Below are 13,766 nucleotides of genomic sequence, written 5' to 3'. Positions count from 1 at the left end.
AGCCAGTGTCATATTGTTGTGAAATGCTCTGAACAACATCTAAAGGAAATGCCTGACCCTGCTGAGTGCCGTATGTTACCCAGATTGAGTATGAGCAGCACAGCTTTAAAGTAAAAATGAGTAAAAATAAATGGGAAAGAAGTAGACCATATAGAACAGAGATTACCGTCTGTTGCTTATTGAGAATGTCTCGGTACACGGCCTCTCTGTGTTTCAGCTCCATGTCGATGGTTGCCTGTCTGGCCAGAGCCATGCCCTGCACCTGGGCCTCTGACAGATTGGGATTCTCCTTCCACTGCCAAACACAAAGCCACCTGTTAGACTGAGCTCTCTGAAGACACATACACAGCCTCTCGCGTATAAACCATATTTGTGGCGTAACCATAAACATGGAGAAAACATCTAATGTCTTTGATATACCTACTCTACAGCCAAGCAAAACTAAAGTGTGCACATGAAGAGAAACCTGCCTGGATCAAAACATACCTCTAAGGACTGATAGCAGAGCAGGGCTCACTATTTACTTGGGGGTTTCTCAGAAAATCATTAAATTATTGTTAAATCATAGGATTGTGAATAAAACGGTGGTTTTCTATTGATTTGAAATGTAATAAACTTCATACAATAGCACTTTGATTGTTCAGAAATGACTTCTCAGTAACAGCAGCTCTGCTAGCTGCAAGGTATAATCATGGGTTTATATTAATGCACTTGTTCTAATACTTATTGCTTCTCCTTTAAGCAATTATTGTTGATATGGTGAGGGTTTCTGTAAGACGACATTTATTTAGCAGTTTTTGGAAATCGTGTGAAGAGTCCAAGATAAAGCTAGAACTAGTTTTTCCATCACAGCTTCTCTGCAATATGACAAGCTGTGAGCCTTACGCCTTGTGTGAATAATAAAACACTTGGAATTACAGAAAAAATAATCTCCATTGCCGTGTATCAGCATCACCCATTACATTTTCTTTACTACTTAAATAAAAAAAATTATATTTGTAAATAATAGTATCATTTAGTGCTCAAAATGATTTACTGCCAACTCTCTGCCCCATTACTTACCACCTGGCCAATGATGTCCTCAAGCGGTTCCCGGGGCAATGCCTTCAGAGCATTGGTGGCCTCCATCACCTTCTGTCGACCCTGGTTGATCAGGTCCTTTGAGGTAGAATTGTGAAGAAAAAAAGGAGAAAAAGAAAACCGACAATTAATCAAGTTTGTTTGAAAAGCCAATGATTTTTTAAAAACAAAAACACAGTGAATCACACAGTTTACTCCATTCATCAAAAGCAGGCCTTTACTGTGAAGTGGAAAAATTGCACTGCAGTTTCCCCCCAGAATTAACATTTTCATGAATATCACATTTCCCGTGTAAATGCTCCTGCAAATAATTCATGTACAAATTTGCTCATATCCAGCTTGATGAACGAGGTCCAATGACAGACACGGTCTTCTGTTTAGAATCTGACTGAAAATAGCATGCCTTCAATAACACAATGGCAATGAAGGCATCCATAAATAGCAGTTGGCACGGACCTGCGCCAACTGTCGAGTGACCGGGGACGTGCATCAAATTAGCTGAGGAACTGTGGCATGCAAAGTGTGAATGCAACACTCATTACCAACCTCCAGCTGCTGGTTGGACATGGAGGCCAGAGCTGCCACATTGAAGGGGAAGTAGTTTGATGATCCTCCGATGCCTACAGAAGAATATGCCGGCTGGTTGAAGCGCATGGAGAGACCCTGGAACAAAATCAAAAGACCCCATTCTGTTAAGTAAGGAGGATGGAGGACATGCACTAAAATTTCAGCTATCATGGTTAAGACAGACAGACAGACAGACAGAAACCACACTTCTGGTATCACTGATTTGTTAAGAAGTGATGGAAAATAGTATTTAAGTGATTTACAGATTTGTCATCCTAAATGTTATTACGGTCACATGACTGCCACCGGAGTCTGTATTTCTGAGAGCACTCATTGTAAGAGGAGAACACTGATTAAAAGATTTCCAAATAGATTAATGGATGTCTGTTCCAGCTTGAAATAGCTGGACCAACTGTCCTCTCTGTCCGCGCACAAAGAGGTTTCAATTACCCCGAGAGAGAAATGCCACAGAACATACTACCACAGCGTCTAAGTGATGACGCCCGTCAGATGTGTGCTGAAATATCTTAAAGACACCACCGCAAATCCAGTCCACGTTAACCTACTACTAAAGGACAAAGACCAAAAAATGTTCCACACACGTGTGTTTCACATGTCAAAATGAGTCACTCTTTTCTTTGATATAAAACTTGTGCGTTAATCAAAGCACACTTTCATTCTGACTTCACTTTCCGCCTGCATGATGTGTCCGCCATCTGCCGCCGAGCTGTGGCTAACAATAACGGTCACGGCTTTCTGCTGCAGCCGGCAGACGGCGATCACCGGCTCAGAATGTGCGTTCGAAAAATTCTAGGGTGAACATTCACCTTGCGTCTGCGCTAAACACAAAAGGTCAGGGTCTGCGAGTGACCGCGCCCCTGGAGCAGATGCGTCCTGCTTACTCCCTGTAACTTTTCAGTGTGTGTGTGTGTATGTGTGCTTTTCATAAACACACACTGATGTTGAATGACAACTCTCCCAGATGTGGGCCAGAGCAGGTGTGCTGCAGCAGTGGAGGGGTCAGCACAGAGCACAGCTGGCCCTGAATTGTAAATGTAATGTAAACTGTGTCGTTTACATTACAAAATATATATTACACATATCAATATGTTTAACTAATAGCACCGTGAAAAAGGTGATTTTAATATATACATCATAAAAAACTAAACAGTTAGGACACATTTGTGTTTATTATTGGAGCTTAATTATGGACGAGATTTGGTTAAACAGCCCAGAGTTCGTTTACCAGGAACTAACGAAGGCCCCTAAACTCTGAGCACATTTTAAGCCATTTATAATGTACCAAGGGACAAAAGCTTTTTCCAGCACTCTTAAATTCTTTAATCTGACTGGTCAGTGTGTGCTGATTAGTTTTCTGTTACAGCAGAGCCCTAAATCCCTATTATACAATCTTTACTGTTAAATTTTCTGCAAAGACGACACGTATTCTCTCCTTAAGTAGTAGTCTCCAGTCAGAAAAGGCTGTTCCTTGAAGTTTTCTGCCACAGAAATGTCTAGACAAAACACTTTGACTACAAAGTGACATGATGAGCCTCAGCACAGAGTTAATATCACGTTGCACGATCATTTTCCTATAGCTGCACACATTGTTTTATTCATTAGATTCCTTACAATCTCATTCAATTACACTAAATACCTTATTCAATTTACCATGAAATATCTGGTTGTACATAGACCTCACTATCCAAAAGTGCCACCAAACATCAAGCTGCATAAACAAATACTTCAGTCTCAGCATTAAACCAGAGTAGATTTTTGTTAAATGTAATTAACTTCCAACAATTAAACTCCTGTACAAATCCTCCTATACACTGATGAGTGTGCATGTCAGTATAAATGATTGGCAGTAAGGTCTCCATGGCAACGTAAACACCAACACCGGTGGAAAAGTTGGAATGTTTCAGCCTTTGTTTTCATACAGGAACATATTTCACCGGGCGTGGTGCTTGCAATACGAGGAAAAAGTATTGCGGGTTGGTGTGCACTCCTGTTTCCCATGTCCAGCTGCTTAAAAAGCTACACTGATTACCATCAGATCATATTGCAAACAGATTGGCGCTGCGATGGCATAGGAGTGGCACAGTTAGCACTTCTGGACAGAATGTTCCTGAATTCAGCTGCCCATCACCGGGGCAGATAGAGTAATCATCCACTATCTTTTAGACTGCTGAGCAGACATCTAGGATGAGTGCAGAAGACTGGGATTATCTTATAGCTCCTGCCCTTTTTGACCAGATTCTGATTCACACATGGTATATCCTTCCTACTCTCAACACAGCCATGCAAATCTCAAACAAATAGTCCAACATGCGTCTTAATATGAGCTGCAAAAGACGAAATCAAGGCTGAAATCTGCTTTCCTCAATTTAATGTTGAACGTGTCCAGGGAATGTTTATTTAAATGATAGCAGCTTCTGTTACTAACAAAGATCCAAGGCGTGATGGATATTCCTTCTCTTTCCTGTATTCAGTCTGTCAGCTGACCGTCTTATCAGTGACCAATTATCCACATTAACAACATTGCCATAGAGACTGACCTCACTCCTACAATACTCTTCTTTTTTTTTTTTTTGGAAGTATCACGCTATCTAAGCTCAAGCAAAGGAGTTATTTATAGACCAGTGCATTCCTTTTTTGACTGATTTACTAACAAGTGCTACATCCAGAGCCATTAGTAAGGGTGCTGCAAACAAGAGCCAGAAGCTGTATCTAAAGAACTGCACTAGCACACAACCATCATTCACTCCCTCTGATGAAATGTAAAATATGCACCACTGTAAACTAATCGATCAGTTTGTTTAATATTCATCTGCAATCCAGAAAAATGAAAGAATAAATGTTTAAATAATGAAAAACAAAAATGTGCAGATCGCAGGCCGCAGTAAATAATCAACTCTGAATACTGTTCAAAATAAAAATTTTACATTATGCTGCTATTTCTTGTAGTTGACTAAGAATACAATAAATGTAGAATATTAATACTTGAACAAAAACAGCCTGTATAGTGAATATATCGATTGCACATAATTTAAGGAGAGAGATCATTATCCTGACTTTTGGATGGACAAGCACAAGCAAGAGTAGTCAGTAAATATTTTTCACATTGTGCTTAACTCCGGCTGGACGGACGTTTCACACTTGTTATTTAGAAGAGGGTTTAGCACTGCTTTCTCCCTGGGCTTATGAAACCCGGCTCTGAAGCAGCGTTAGCATGGTAGAATGCTACAGACGGATGCTTAGCATACAGATGGCCAATCAGAATCTGAACAGTGTGTGGATCACATCAAATGCTTAGTACACTCTCAGAACCCCTGCATGTTATGTAAACATTAGTTTGTGCCAACATTTTCACCTCACTGAACTGAAATTTATTTATTTGAACCGGTCCCACATAGTGGTTGCTGACATCACAAATATAAAAATAAGATAACCAAGGGCTTAGGAATGTACAGTGTGAAACAAAATCGACTTAACCCTGGGTCTGAGCAGTGTGAAATCTTTATCCGGGGTCTAGGATGACCCAGGGTTAATTATTTCACGCGCAAGAAAGATATCTTATAAACGTTTCCTCATACTTAGAGGAGTTGTACACCAGACACATCATTGTGGGTGATGAGGCTTACCTTCTTCTCTGCCTCGTACTCAGCCCAAGCAGCTTTACGTTCCTCCTCGCTCAAAGCCTCCTCCTCTTTGTGGTCAAGTAGGGAATCATGCTCGTGGTAACCCACAATCTGATCCTTGAAGTTGTGAAGCAGCTCGGCCAGAAAAGGGTCCTGCGAGAAAAAAAAAGGGGGGGGGGGACAGGTGAGCGCTCCTGCAACACACACACAACCCTTACGATTAGGTGAAAGCGATCCTTCAAGCAAGAAGGACTTCCCGTGATTGCTGAAGTTTCTACTCTGATCTAGTTAAGCCTGACAACAGTAATCTAGAACAAACACACATGCATGGCCCCATTAGTGACTAGCAAAAAACAGACTTTTACTTGTAGGTCGGTTTATTTAAAGTAATCAAAAACTTTTAATCAGAGACAGGAAAACATCCTAATCCAACCACGAATTACAAATCGTAATTTAGCAGCTGGGTTGCAGCACTGATTTTGAAAGCTGCGTGGCCAGCAGTCCAACGTGCGTACGTGGACATGTTTTTAAACAAATTGAGGCCTTTTTCGCAATGCAGGTTTCCATGACAACAGTGTTACTGAAAACAATACCTGGGTAAAACCGAATTCTCAGCCAGAAAATATGGTTTAAATTATTCTTCGCCGCTAATGTTTGCTTTCCTTTCGTCTTGCCTTTGCATTTAGTGGCCCTTTCTTATATGGCAATGGCACAAGCATGCGATCTCATGAACATCTTCATTTATACAAACAAAATTCATCACACAAATTATTAAAAGATGAAAAGCAAATTGATTGAAACTGTATGATGCAACCATCTAGAACTAGATCTTTTATTGAGAAGGTACCTGAGGGGGAAAAAACCCCCAACGTAGAACAGATCAAGGTCTATTTATGGAAAAACAAAACCTAAAGATATCTGGGCTCGGACAGGTAAAAATAACACTGCCATGTTTTCCACATTACGCCACAGCAAAGTAATGGACTGCAGAGCTACAGATCCCTGCACATCAAGTCGTTTGGCTAAGTGGACTTGATGGCTGAAAAATAAAAACATGTGGCAAAAGCAAGTACAATCAGTGAAGGCCCAGCCCATCCCCTCCACAGCCAGAAATCATGGCTGCACATTCAGTCAAGCCTGAGTTACTAATTAAAACATGTCAGAATCCTGAACCCCATCCTCCACTGCGCTATCAAACCTTTAAGACCTCTCTAAGCAACATCTCCCAGGTTTCTCAAAAAACATCGAAAACAAATCATGAAGATGTGTTTACATTACTCAACATTCACAGTAAAAGAAGATTTCCTTGTGAAAAAGGGGGAGGTTTTCCCAGCAAGAAGGCAATTTGATGATTAAGCTGTTGCTTACATCTCCTCTGAACAGATTTCAAACACTGCTTGTTCTACACCGTAGCCCAGAGGCAGCGCAGGAGTCGGGGTCGGAGCCTGGGCTTAACTGAACACTCTTCACTGCTGAGCCAGTAAATGGGTCACAGAGCTGAAGGGGTCAAATGACAGTGGCGCTGTCTGGGGGAGAGCTCACAATGCCGGGATTCCTGATTAATCTCCGAGCTGGAGCTTCCCGGGTGGTCCAGGCTGTCTCGTCAACCTGCCCAACATGTGCATCTTAAGCAGAGCCACTAATGACCATAAATGCTGCCCGTACCATGGGCTATTCCTTTGTATAAAGACGGCTTAAGCGAATGCTATCGTTTTACCTCCAAGTAAGAAAATATGGGAGGTGGGGTGGGCGAAATCTTAAAAGGAAAACGAAAGAAGGCAACCTTATTTTGTTGGTGAAAGAGGTCCCACATGAACGGCAAAAGGGAGGAGGGAAAAGGGAAAATTTCTGCCTTTTGATCATGGTGAAATTTGGAGTTGAGGACGGTCCCAGGTGAATGGCCAGTGTCTGAACAGTATGCCCTTTGAATCGGCACAATACTCCTTAGAGATCTACACGAGGTACACACTCTCAAAAGCTTCCTGTGCCGTTTCTGGACACCAAAAGGCATTCGTGGCAACCTATTCAAGCCAGAGCATGCTCATTCTTACAAAACCTAGAGAAGGAAAAAAGTTACCACCAAGCGATTTGGTCTCACTGTGTAGACAGTTATGTAGTCTTTATTAGGGATGTACTTGAACTGAATAGATTAGGTGTTTTAAACAGATACAAATAGAAAACACACTACTGTTTCTTTTTTTTTGCTTAATGACAGCTTCCCAGAAAATGCCAGGATTTTGGATATGACTAGAGGTGCACATCAAACCTGGGGTCTCAAGTTGCATCGGCAGGAGGTTTGGGGTTTCATGTGGGCATGTCATATATGAAGCTTGAGGGACAAAAGTAAGACCATGTTCATTAACATGCACATAAAGCATTCAATTACTAATCCTTAGTAACTGCCTAGTCAGGGTTGAGGTGGTTCACTCAACCATTCATTTTCTGTGTACACACACACACACACACACACACACACACAGAGATTTCAGGGACAGCAAGAAAAGGATGAATGAAAATAACAATTTGACAAAGCAACTTGAGTTAACTTTTTGAAAATTAGACTGAATTAAACCAGCAAGAATGATTCATCGAACCAATTATATGGCACAAATCTCAGTTCCCACCTGGAATTAGTTCCAATTTAATGTATGACTTGTGGAAATGGACAAAAAAAAACCCAAAAAGCTTGCTTTAACTCTGGTTTAATCTTACCCTGTCCTCTCATTAAATGTGCACTGAGACATTATGATGGAAGAGAGTTGCAGAGAGAGAAACCAGTCAATGGATGCAGCCAGTACAGTTAGTTTGTGCTGCTAATCTGCAAAGCTAGAAAGAAAGACATTACGTAATACACATCAAACCCATTGACTAGGGCATTGTGCAATGTGTAAAATCCATTTAAAACAACTCTAAGTCAAAAAGATACTGCAGGCAGAGATAAACAAAAAATAATAACGGCTTAAGCTGGATTAAAAAAAAACACGAATAGACGCACTCTTGCTGAGACTCTATGTACTCGAGATTGAGGAAGTGTCCGAGCCCATATTCACAGACCAAACTGACATTTGTGGCAATATTTATAGCTGGTGCAAACAGATACTGATAGCAGCATTGTGTTACACTCTATTTAAAAGATCTTTCTTTTTTAGACAGGCTTATCGAACAAAGGCGGCCTGAATGACCCTTGTAAAAGGTGTGTGATGAGCAACATCTGTAGCACCATCTGAACCAGCGCTACATGGAAAAAAAAAAATTGGCTAGTTTTGCTCAAGCTTTTGTGTTCATTCAGGGAATTGTTTAAAGGTTCTGGCAGACAAGACCACAAAAACTTGTAATGAAATCCCAAATAAATCCTGATGGTGTTTTAAAAGAAACTCAAAGCTTCAAAGTTCAAAGTACAAGGACTATTTCTTCCAGTGTTTATATCTCAAGTATACTGCTTTATATTTACTTCAAATAAGTCGTTTTTTCAGCTATTTCTGCCCAGTTTCTTGAACCCTGAGGTTTTTTTTTTTTTAACCATCAAATCATTCACACGTGTTTCGGTATCTTCACATGTACCTCTCACTAGATGCTACAAATGTCATTTGCTCCTCAAAAAGGTGACAAATCATGTGAAAGAATGGTACTGAGCCGTTACTCACTCCATCACTATCTGCTATACAGACTCAAGTTAGCACAGCGGAAATATTGCAAGCTGAAAGCATAAAAATACCAAATTTTCCTGTGTTAAATGCATGCATCAGCCAATTCACTAACTGTCAACACAAGTATGTTTGGAGATGAAATAAAATCGCTATGCATTGTAGTACTCTAGAATAGAAGAACAGTTCATGATTCGTTGTTCATTACTGGTACTAGCGTAATAAACTATCCAGGGAATATAAATTGTCCACTAAGAACTCAAGTATCACAACAGCGTGGCTGCAGACACAGCAGGGGGATGGAGAATGCTATGCCAAAATGACTGGCCATGTGTATGAAGTGATAAACAACATTCGCAAACCTCTGAACAAAAAGAAAATCTTAATAGCCCTAAGGCAAAATAAATAAATAAATAAAAATCTAACTCGAATGTCTTGCATAATGGACTTTAGAATTAACATATGATCTTCAATGGCACCAGAAATTGAGTTAACTTTTTTTTTTTTTTTTAGATTAGGACATGGTTAAAAGCTTCTTATATTACACACAATGCTGTTTAAATACCCGCTGGAGCCAGTGAGATTAGCTATTATATCATCTCTACCTAGAGAGTGATGCAGCAGTGCTTTATCAGTTTCTCTTCCACCTCCTCTTCTGTACTCTCGGCTCAAACAGATGAGGTTCCACAGCTTCACCCATCATGCCATCATCGACCCTCAGTGTGAATACATCACGGAGTTGAACTGCTTTCTGAATCTGTTATTCTATGTTGGATTTCTTAATAATTAAACTTTAGGGAAAAATAGAGAGTGAGAAAAATCGGCGGTTTGTTAAAAATGTTTTCTTCTATAAAACACCAAATGTAATTGAGCTAGAAATGACATCCAACAATAGCTCATAAAGAGACCGCTAAGAGCTTTCAGAGAACTATGAGCAATCAAAAACAAAAGCATGGCTCTAGTGATATGCAAGATCCCTCAGTTAAAAAAAAGAAGAGGAGAGATTTCAGCAGACACTGTGTTTGACCTGCAGGTGCAAGAACCGCAGCAAGCAAGGGCTCCGGGGGCAGGAGGTTTTTCTGGTGGAATGTAAGGGCTTGAGATATTTGTAATACCTGACCTTAGCCAGTCAAAACAGCTGCACACAAATTATACACATAACCTTATTGCCCTATTATAAACAGTCTCCCACAAGCTGAGCACTTCACATTTGGCATGACGCCTGACGTCCGCCTTCCATCACGGCAGCCTCCGCAGTCTTTCAGATCCTACTCAATGGCTGATGTCCAGCAGTCAAACGCACTTCTTGTCTGTGCCAACATCTAGAGTGGCACTGAAGTCAGAAACTCTAACAAGCACCATGCGTCACTCTTCGTATGCATTTTAGCCCCCCTTATGGACCAAAACGTAAAAGCCGTCAGTGTGGGGGAGGTGGAGCTCGGGTAAGAAACATCTGGGGCGGCTTATTAAGACTGGTTCCTGCAGCTAATTATCCTCAGTTGAAATCTGGTCCTTTGCTCGGTGAGGCCCAGTCAGCAGGGAACTCAGAACAGTAGCAAATTACTACGTTCCCACCAATGAACCGCCGGGAAGACAGGCCAGGCCCCACCCTACACCGTCAGTTGGCTCAGCCCCGGAGCCCAGGTACATAAAAGAGCTGCAGTAAGGCCCGAGGCTGCTCCAGACCCCAAGCTGGGTGGCTCTCGTGTCTGGGCCATGGTGCGCTTCTTTGTCATTATGGTGGAAGTCTGCAGGCTTCCTTTGTCTACAATTAGTTTCTCTGAAGAGTGCAAGGGCATCCTGAAGGGGTGTTTTGAATAATGACCATTCATCAGGAAAAAAGAAGAAGGGGGAAGCAAAGTTTACGGTGCTCCTTTGAAAACTTCAGAGAGACAAAGCGGTGAATCAGCTTTAAACAGATGGCCTTCATGATGGCAGGCTTGTTTGGGTGAGGGGAAGGGAGGTCAGAGCTGCTGCAGGCCACATTCAGAGGCAGGAGGGCTGACTGAGCAGGATGTGTGCGCTTCATGGAGACAGAGGGGGGCGGGTGAGATTTCCCAGAAATACCTAGGGCAGCGAGGTTGGGTAGTGGCTGCCATTGCTAAAATCATACAAAGTTTGTATTTGGGGGAGGAGGGAAAAGGAATATCACATACCAAACATTCATGTGTGTCAATCAATCGCTGTCACACTTCCAGATATTTACATCTAATTAAATAGAGAAAGTGTTATATAAAGAACAGAAACGTTATTTTTGCAGGGTCATGAAAAAACAGTTCTGCCAAGTTTAAAAATATTTCCTCTGTTCCATAAACTTGGCCGAGGCACAGTGAGAAATAGAGATAGGACTAAAGGCTTTGAGGGATAACTGACTCATCTTCATAGTATTGCAGCCAGCAGATTCCATCCATAACAGCTGACTTGTTGCATTCTGATGCACATATGGCCAAATGTAGTCATCTCTAGAGAGAGCAGAGACCATCTAAGCTTACTGGTTAGATTTTATCAAAAAGAAAATGAATAAAAAAATATATATATTAAAGGAATTTGAAGGCAACAACTGAGATTGAGTTCTAGACAATGGGGAAACAGTGTGGAAGATTTTAAACACCATTTTTTTTAACTAACTTCGGTGAATAAAACGTTTGACAAAAATTAATTCTCTCAACAAGCTTTCTTTTGACAATCACTTATCAAGTGTCACTGCAACAGAATGCATTTGTCAGCAGAAAAGGATTTTCATTCCATAGCTAACATTATCAACATAAAGAGCTTAAGGTATCTGAAACGCTCAAAAACAAAGCAAGAGAGACCTCAAATCCAGGCTCACTCTTTAACGCACTGCTGTCAGTGGGGGTCTACTTTGATACTTAGATAAACCGTCTGTGGTAAATAACAGTAAACAGACAAATATCTGTGCAGCTGTGCATTTGGACACATTTCGATGGATCTGCACTGGATTTCTTTGTCTCCAATTAGTCTCCACCAGCATCGGTTCTGCAATATAAACGCTTTCTGGTAAATACACGTAAACAGAGGCATCTCACTCTCTGCAGCTGCTCGTTTTGTGTGTGCGGCTGGACGCACTACCTAAGCCCAATGGATTCTTGTAAACACTGCAGGGGCTCTTTCCTGTGACAGCACACCTGTGCCAAAGTGCTAGCAAAGAAAAAAAAAAAGAAGAAGAAGAAGAAGAAAAAAAAGAAACGATCGGGACAAAACTAACACTAAAACAGCTCACCCCTCCCATTTACCACTACCCCTTGAAGCACAATAAATGCTTTGGAGCCAAGCCACATGAGTAAACACAGTTTATCACCCCCTGTAAAGTTCAAAGGCAGCATGTACCCACAAAACAGCCTTTGGAGCATTAAACTTGTGTGACTTGATAATAAGAAAAAGATACACGTTCAAATAATTGCAGGTGCTAGTTCTGCAGCATCCTAAGTGCACTATGTAGTTGGCAGGGTGCATGGGAATGGCAGTAAACGTGCCCCTTACCTTGGGTAACATGGGTGTGGACCTCTTGCTTTTCTTTTCCGACGGGTCATCCAGCTGGTCTGGCTCAAATGTGTAGAGTTCAGTCAGTTCATTCATGGTGAAGTGGCGCTCTATCTGTTGTTGGTCCACCACACGGAATGACAGGGACTGTTTGGTCACCTGCCTGTCGTAAATCTTTTCCTCCATGGTTCCCTATTGTAAAACAGACTAATGGCATTAAAGCATGGCGGTACTTTGATACTAGGTGGTTCCAGTTTCATAGAGAAAGTCCATTTAATTTAACTTTCCTAGCTTGCACTAGAACACAATTCCGATCTCAGACATCCATTTTCCCTTATCTTCTCCCAAGTCTGGTCGCCTGACAGCCCATCATGCAACTAATAACAGGGGAGGGAAAGAGCTAATACCTTCAGGTTTTCTCCAATGGCACTGTAACACACTTGAAGAAAAAGCCCTCTTCTACATACATCATCTCACAAGTGTTCATAACTGGCTACCGTCACTGTAACTGACAGGGGACAGAGTATATATGGATTTCTCTAATCCAGACCGTGCAACCAATTTTGCTGCCTTTGCTCCCAGCCATGGACATCCGGCACCTTTGGGATTTGAACTAATGGTCTCCAAATACTTTGCTATCGTGCCACTCAAGAGCCACATTCATTTGTAACGTCCGTCATGTTAAATCGGTGGAGAGCAAAAGTGTGCCTGTATAAAACTTGCACTTTAGTGAATCATTCCTCACCTGAGCCAAAAACCTGTAGACATATACGGTTTTCAGTTGGCCAAAGCGGTACACCCTGAAAATACTCTGAATATCATAAGACGGGTTCCACGAGGCATCAAAGATAATGACCCGGTTCGCTGCCACTAGGTTGATGCCTAGAGAGCCAGCTCTTGTAGAGATGAGAAAAAGACGACCCCTGAAAGGAAGAAAAGAAAGAGAAGCGTTAACAGCTCATTGAATGAGGGTAGGCTGATGAATTTAAAGTTGTGAGCACGTCTCAAACGTCAAAAATGTATTGCAGGAATACATTCTTGTTACAAGCTCAGCAATGCAGTCTTTGTTTAGTTGGTTTTTCTGCCTCTTCCTTTAAAGTAATTAACTTAATACAAAGACCTGCTTCAACTTGATATATGAAGCTTTAACTCTGGTAAACGGGGGCAAAAAAACCCACTAAATTGTTTACCTGGAAGTGGAGTCATGACAGTTGACATGACTCAACTTCCAGATAACCGCACCTGGATGACTGAGAATCTTCAAAGACACTGAATTGTTTAGTTATATCGGAGTATCATAATGATTGAGAGAGATCCTTAAATGGTTCCAACT

The 13,766-nt window shown here is 41.4% G+C and overlaps 1 protein-coding gene across 3 annotated transcripts in view; it reads right to left on the bottom strand.

The window, feature by feature from the left end:
- The window catches only part of atrx (ATRX chromatin remodeler), a 43,214-nt gene that overhangs the window by 1,886 nt on the left and 27,562 nt on the right, over positions 1-13,766 (bottom strand). For all 3 annotated transcript variants that reach the window (XM_058397799.1, XM_058397800.1, XM_058397801.1), the window contains exons 29-34: positions 13,179-13,356; positions 12,434-12,625; positions 5,292-5,441; positions 1,627-1,743; positions 1,063-1,158; positions 167-295 (exon numbers count right to left, since the gene is read on the bottom strand). In XM_058397799.1, the coding sequence (XP_058253782.1) occupies positions 167-295; positions 1,063-1,158; positions 1,627-1,743; positions 5,292-5,441; positions 12,434-12,625; positions 13,179-13,356 (862 nt within the window). The remainder of the gene's footprint in view (positions 1-166; positions 296-1,062; positions 1,159-1,626; positions 1,744-5,291; positions 5,442-12,433; positions 12,626-13,178; positions 13,357-13,766) is intronic.

This window comes from Hemibagrus wyckioides, linkage group LG08 (assembly GCF_019097595.1).
Source record: "Hemibagrus wyckioides isolate EC202008001 linkage group LG08, SWU_Hwy_1.0, whole genome shotgun sequence".
NCBI lineage: Eukaryota > Metazoa > Chordata > Actinopteri > Siluriformes > Bagridae > Hemibagrus > Hemibagrus wyckioides.
The sequence above is the reverse complement of the archived record's forward strand: the minus strand, read 5'-3'. Positions and strand labels throughout refer to the sequence as shown.